The following is a 7,239-nucleotide window of genomic DNA, read 5'->3' as shown; positions in this document are numbered from 1 at the left end:
ACTAGACATCAGGAGGCGCCACTTCACGGTCAGGGCGGCTGGGATCTGGAACCAACTTCCAAGAGAAGTGGTGCTGGCTCCTACCCTGGGGGTTTTTAAGAGGAGGTTAGATGAACACCTTGCTGGGGTCGTTTGACCCCAGTAATCTTTCCTGCCATGGCAGGGGGTCAGACTTGATGATCTACTCAGGTCCCTTCTGACCCTAGAAACTATGAAACTATAAACAGGTGAGCAATGGGGAATTTTCCTGCAGCCAGTTGGGTTTATTCTTCCAAGTCTACAAAGGGGCTTTCTGGTTTGCAGCCACTCAGCATTGATCACCAGGGATCTGTGGGTTGGGAAGAAAGGAGTGTGTGAAGAGAGTAGGCAGAATCTGACTGACTTCATTGCATGGTTGGCTTTCATTGTCTTTCTCTCCCCCTGGGCAGACGAGGTGACGATGAAGGAGATGGGGAAGAAGGACCAGCTTCGAGCAGGGGAAATTCTCATCATTGTCGTGGTGTTGTTCATGTGGGCAGGTCTGTAACCCGTCTATGGCGAAGGCAGCTCATGTCCCCTGAGTCAGCTTGCTTGCTTTGTTTGCATGCATGAATATTTGCACAAGATGCTCGGAAAGAGAAATCTCAACTCTCCCATCTACAGCATGACATATTTTGCAATAAATGCATTTCATCTTCCTCTGGGCATGGGGCACTGTTAGAGGCACGATGCCGAATTAGTTGGATAACTGCTCTGATTTGGTACAGCAGGAGGTAGGATAACAGTTTTAACAAACAAATTGCCTAATTTGCTGTGGCAAATCCTATATTCTGAATCCTTCTAGGCAACATTGATGAAAACACCCTTACCCTTCTCTGGTTATTAAAGCAACATGGCCTAATCAACTTGTATCAGTGTCACTATCTGGCTTATTGTAAGCCTGTGAGCCACATGCAAAGCTGTAATTTTTGTAAAGAGGTTCAGCTAATACACTGACAACAGACATCACAAATCAAGAGTGAGATATGGCCTTCAGCCTCACACCCAAGCATCCACTGTTGTATATTTACTAAAACCCACTTCAGGCTCCATTAAAATAACAGAACTGTTAAAAGAACAAGTGGTCTGAAGCAGCAAAACATAAACCACCAAGACAGCCCTAAACCTGAACTGGGTATAAAAAACAAAGTTTTAAAGACCCAAACTTCCCACGTATGCAAGCTCAGAACCGATCAGCTTCGTACTGATTAGTATCAGCAAAGCCAGGGGGAAGGTGATGAGCTGTGGATAACCATTTTGAAAAAGTCAATGAATGGTACAGAGAGGAAAGCATCCAGGGAACTGTCCCAGTCTGAAGAATCTGTATATTTGTGAGAAGTTCCCACTACCTTACTCCTGTGATATTCCCCTGGACTTCTGTGAACTGTTAGGCCTTAGAATGGCTCTTTGGGTTGAATGGGCCAAGAGCTGGGGAGGGCAAGGGGAATTATGAGGCTATCAAAAGGAAGTGGGAAGCCATTGGGAGCTGTGGGGTGCTCAGCACATTTGGAAATGGGATGGTGTGCTTAGGTGCCTAAAAGTGGTCTTCAGAGCCTACCTTGAAGACCCCATTTTTGAAAATCTTGGCCCAGCTCTCCAGGCCTCACTCAGTCTGTGGCCTGACTGTGCCAACGTGAGCTGTGCTGCATCAGGCTGGTTTAAAAAACCTGTAGCTTAAAAGCAGGGCCAGCTACACAGCAGGGGCTGAGGAGAAGGGTTGCAGGGTGGGGCAGAGTATAGATTATCAATCCTGGGGCCATCTTGCAATGGGAAGAGCTTAGAAGAAAGTGTATGGGAGCTCCACAGACTAATGGGGCAGCTAGCAAGTGGGTTATTTAATTCACCACCCCAGCATTATGATCCCCCAAACCAGTGTTTGCAATATCATATGATAAAAGAAAAGAACACACAAGGTGTTTAGGAAAGCAACAATTTCCGCAGCATAAGTTTGGGACTCTGTACACTCATAAAGCTATATGACCCCCTATAGTGCCATACCTATTTGCAAAGACCAGCCTGGCCCCTGTGTTTTAATCCAGGTCCTTTGTGAGAGAGAAACCCCCTTCCTGGATATGGTGCTTTCACAGTGTTCTCTGCAGCCAGCACTTTGGCTCACGCAGGTTGGACCCTTAATGAGACGGGGGAAATAAAGTCTGTGCTCGCTGCTCTCCGGATAGAGTCCCAGCTTTCTCCTCGCCTCCATTCAACAGCTGCTGCTGCTACATCAAACATTCATGAAGCAGTGCAGTGCACTGCTCGGCAACCCCCCATCACAGTGGCCTAGGGGAGGATATTTCAGGTGAAACAAAGGAACTGGCACACAAGGAAATTAATGATACAGTAAATTGTACAACCCGTAAAATGCAGCCTTTCCTCATCGGCATTAATGGCTTTTGTGCCAGATGGAAGGGATCACCACGTACACTGTGCATGCACAGATCCGTGCAGAAAAACAACTACTGCTGGGACAGAAAGCCACCGCATTCGGGGCGTGAGGTTAAAGACAAGTGTCCCCACGTGCCCTCCGAGAACGTGTGGGAGACATCACAGAAGATGATTTCCCCATAGAGAGCAGTCACTCAGACCTCTGCCCCTGAATTATGAACTGGTGATTTTCCCTCTGGACTGCGGGTCTCTGCCTGAGCTCTGAGGCAGGGACTGCCAGGGCAGAAGGCAGCTCCAAGGCGACACAGAGCTTGAGTGTCACTGCCCTGCTTCCCTTGGATCTTCCCTTGCTAGGTGAGGTGATCCACTCCCTTGCCATCCCAGAGCGCAGCCTGACTCACAGCCTTGCTTCTGGCAGTCTAACAGCTTTGAAATGCTTTCAGCTGTGTTTGTATGCTCCCTCATTTTTTTCCCAAAGCCCTACCGATTGCTATGCTTAGGGAGGGTTAAACTATGCCCTCCAGGGACACTGGGTGAAAATCTCTTCTGGCGTAAGCTCCTGCAGTTTTGCTGACTTCAGTGGAGCTGTGCTAATTTACGTTATCGGGGGATTTGGCCTAGTTATGCTAAAATTCAGACAACCAGGGGTTGTTTCCACAGAGCGATCTGGAGGTGAAATGAGGTTGCAAACCAGAGATCAGATAAACCAGGCAGGGGATACTTGTGTTCCCCTAGGATTCCTTCCAGGCATAAGTGAATCCAAGTGGTCTGGCAGCAGCAAGACCTGATCCACATATAATATTTCTTCCACTAAGAAGTCTTCAGTTAGCCAAGCCATGATACCTGCTTTTCACAGGCTGCTCTCCGCTAATGATAATAACCAAATGAGAACCCCAACTAATGGTATGGGAAATCCAACGTCTCTGCTCCTTTATGTCATTTAGATAAAGAAGTTACCATCTCTGCATTATTAGATACAAATCTCCTGCCTATAACAATAATCATTTGGGATCAACTATTTACATGAAGTAACTCCAAGTTTAAGGCAACATGAGGAGATCCAGTTTCCCTAACGTTCAGGTCACGGTGTGAGCAAAGAACAATCCAATGTTGTGAAGTTGATGGGGAAGTGCTTCTTTTAGACAAAATGGAGGTCCGTGGGTGGGGGAAATCTCTGCAGAACTGACAAGGTGTTTACAGTGTTTCAATCTGAAAATGACTTTTCCCACCCCTGCATCTGATGCAGCTGTGATTCAAATGTGGAGGCATTATTAGTGAATGCAAACTATGGTTAGTCTCAGCTCACATATGTATTTAACCTTCTTTGATGGCCCAGTGCAGGTAGCATGAGGCTTGGACTTAGGGCCTGGATTCTAGTCCTGACTTCGGCACTGCCACTGGTAGTTGCTTTGCCCCTCTGTGCCTTGCTTTCACAAATGAGGATGATGTTATGTGGGCAGGTGTCAAGATGTCCTCCCAAGACTAACCATTTGCTCACATGCTCAAAAAAAGAATCTGGAAGACAACATGCAAAAGTGACACCTGGTGACAGCTGCCATAACAACATTTATCTCTGCAAAAGCTTTTGAGATCGACAGGTGGAAAGCTCCATGTATGTGCAGGGTCTTATTGCTAGGAGAGTTGGAGTCTCTCCCGGCAGGGAAGAAGCGGTACCTCCCTGGCACCCCTGTCCCTGTGTTTGGACCCTGTAGGCCGAGGTGTTGTTATGGGGTCAGGACACAACAGAGAAGCATCCGTGAAACACTTTCATTCTCTTCATTTGTCACAGTTGCCTCTCCTTTGCTCTCCATACACTAAGTGTGCGGGAGGAAATTTCCACTGGTAGTTCTCTCTGCTGTACAGTGTGCTCATCACATCCTGCAGCTCTGCAGCCTTTCTCTTAGCTCCAGGGAAACAAAGCTAAGAAAGCCCATTTATAGTGAAGAGAAATTCCAGGATGCTCCTGCACTTGCAAAGCAGAGATCCCGTTAAACCTTCCCACGTGGCCAGGGCTGACTGCTGTCCAAATGAAGAGCTTAAAGCACCTGTCCCATTTAATGAAAGGCAAGTGGGACCCAGTTAATCTTCTCCCCAACTGGCTTAGAGCAGAATTTCTCACTGTGAAGAGGGGTGACTATATGTGTTAGGAAAGGATCCTTAAGACCAGGTGCTAATGCTGCTAAGATCTCTGCCGGAAGGTGCAGAATGATGCAGCAGGCTCGGGATCTCTGATTGCTGCAGATTCCACAGGCCTGGCTCATTTGTGATGGCTAATGCTTTTTCCTGGTAGGGGTGATCGCCCTGTTTTGCAGGCAGTACGACATCATCAAAGATAATGAACCCAATAACAACAAGGAGAAAGCCAAGAGCGCATCTGAGAACAGCACTCCTGAGCACCAGAGCGGAGGGCTCCTGCGCAGCAAGGTAAGAGGAGGGGGTGAGGCAGCCAGTCTGTGAATTCACATGAAAAACCAGCCTTCTGGTAAGGGTCCATACTACAGTATTCTCCCTGGTGGGCCCAGACAAGTCCACCAGGCACCTAAATGCAGTCAGGAGAGACAGCATAGGTTAACGGTTTGAGAACCCATCTCCAATTCAGGACACGCATGTTCTATCTCCAACTCTGAGACTCACTCCATGGCCTTAGTTAAGTAATTTCATCTCTGTGCCTCAGTTTCCCCATCAATAAAATGGGGATAATAATATCAATCCACATATGTAAAGCGACTTGAGCGCTCTGTTACCTGAAAGCAGTGAGCCAAGGCCACTATGTTTGGACCCCACAGCCATGATGATGTCCTTAAGTGGCAGATGGGATGTTACTTCTGTTCTCACGTAAACAGCAAGCAGCACGTGCAAGACAAGGAGCCACTGTAGTAACTTACTGGCAGAACCACAGGGTTAAAGTACATTGTGGCAGACTGGATCTGTACTGATGCCAGAGTTGGGCATGTGCTTTGCAGCAAATCGTTTTCTCCATCTCTCCTTTCTCTTCTGCTGCTCATAGACTGTTCCCTAGCACAGCCTTATTGCCTTGCATTTATTCTTTATTTCACATGATTCACTAAGGAATTCCTACCTTGCAGCTCATTTAGGAGCGGCTTGTCCCAAGGGTTCAGTATTCAAGCTCTGTTAGTCGGTTCTGATTTGACAGGCCGGTCGCGTGGTGCACTCCCAGCTCCCTGACTGGATGAACTAACTTTCAGAAGCAGGCTGTCATCTGAATTCAGCTGAAGGTTAAAGAATTCAAAATTCATTTTCCAAAAATGTTCAGCTAGAACCACTTTTTCCACACATTTCTGCCAATAAACCTCACTTGCTGGGATGGTGCTGGGAAGTGGTACAGACCTTGCTTATCGGCAGCTGGTGAGAAGAGGAATATGAAATGAATCCGAACACAGCAGGGACTGTCTTTCAGTTTGGTGTTTGCACAGTGCTGAGCACATGGGGCTCGGTTCTAAGGGGAACTCCTGGGCGCTGCCTCAGTGCAAATAATACATCAGAGAATTCCAGGTTGGCTTTTTTTAGTATCCACCTAACTCTTAACATAACTGATTCCCCGCCAAATGTATTCATAGCAAAAGAGTTCTGCTCTTTATTGGCACTGCTGTTGAAAATGAGACTTACACATTTGAAGAAGCCTCAGCTGTTTTTTTTTTTTGATTCTTTGAGTCAGGCTACAAAGTCCATCACCAGAGCCAATTAAGGATCTTGCAGGTGGAGGGTAGAGCAAAACTCAGACTGAGCTCAGATCAGCAAGCAAAAGATTATGGATCAATGGAGAGATCAGTGGGGTTCTGTATGCACAGAGGTGTTACACCAAGTGATCTGCAGAATCAGGGCTAAACCAATTAATAGCCGGGATCTCTGCCAGTACCCAGGACAAACATGCCACTTCCTTCCCAGGTTCAAATGTTTTCCTTCTGCTTTAGTTTGCTTAGTCCAGGGAGTCTGGGATGATTAATGGTAATGCCAGTTGTTTGGAAGGAGAGCAGTAGCTCTGCATTTGATTCCAAAGATAAAGAAAAGGACTGGAGATGCATCCAAACTGCCAAACGTTTTCTGCTTCCTTGGCTCTGTGAATTTTGATGACACTTCTTTATTCCCTTGCTCTGGCAGGCTGCCCTTGGTGGTGATGAGCTCTTATGGTTTAGGAAAAGCTGCTCAACATTTTGTTAACTCTGCAGTTGTTGGTATTACTTATGTCATGGCTCCTTTGTCCCCAACCTCATCCCCACCTGATGTACAGACAGTTTAAGGCAGCGACAGCACTAGCTCTGGATCTTAGGATACTTCTCTTCCCTCCCTCCAGCCCCGCTCCCTCCACCTTCCCCAAGCCCTTTGGAGCAAACGTTTAACCCAGCAGCACTGAGCAGGCAGTAGAGCCAGCTGTCCTGTCATTTCTTCCAGGACCACTGGAATCTGCCCCTTGGAGATGCTGTGCAATGTTGGTATTTCAGACCTGATGCTTCCAGCAATCAATCAACAACCCTCTCACCTCTGACGTTTTAATTACTAGGGCCCAATCTGTCATTGCCCCGCCCTCGGTGTAGTCATTCCCCTTCAGTGAGAGGTGGGTGTAAAGTGCTACGGCATAGACTTCAGCAAGACAGCATTTTTGCTCTGATGTGAAACACTGCACCAAATGCGAGATGATGATGATGAGTCAGGTTTCTAGAGCACAGGGGCAAAGGCTCAGCCTGTTTCTCTGACCAGGAGTTATTGACTCCAGCCCCACAGCTGACCCCTACCTTGCAGGAGACAGGAGCTTTAACCAAAATGAGATTCATCAATGCACTGCACACATCTTTGATGGTTCTCCCCAGCCATTCCCAG

The 7,239-nt window shown here is 47.3% G+C and overlaps 1 protein-coding gene across 1 annotated transcript in view; it reads left to right on the top strand.

The window, feature by feature from the left end:
* FNDC5 (fibronectin type III domain containing 5) overlaps nucleotides 1-7,239 on the top strand; it is a 31,362-nt gene that overhangs the window by 17,881 nt on the left and 6,242 nt on the right. The window contains exons 4-5 of the mRNA XM_019512326.1: nucleotides 429-518; nucleotides 4,694-4,827. Coding sequence (XP_019367871.1) covers nucleotides 429-518; nucleotides 4,694-4,827 — 224 coding nt within the window. The remainder of the gene's footprint in view (nucleotides 1-428; nucleotides 519-4,693; nucleotides 4,828-7,239) is intronic.

The sequence above is a fragment of the Gavialis gangeticus genome, unplaced genomic scaffold (assembly GCF_001723915.1).
Source record: "Gavialis gangeticus isolate Ggan-Ray unplaced genomic scaffold, GavGan_comp1, whole genome shotgun sequence".
NCBI lineage: Eukaryota > Metazoa > Chordata > Crocodylia > Gavialidae > Gavialis > Gavialis gangeticus.
The sequence above is the reverse complement of the archived record's forward strand: the minus strand, read 5'-3'. Positions and strand labels throughout refer to the sequence as shown.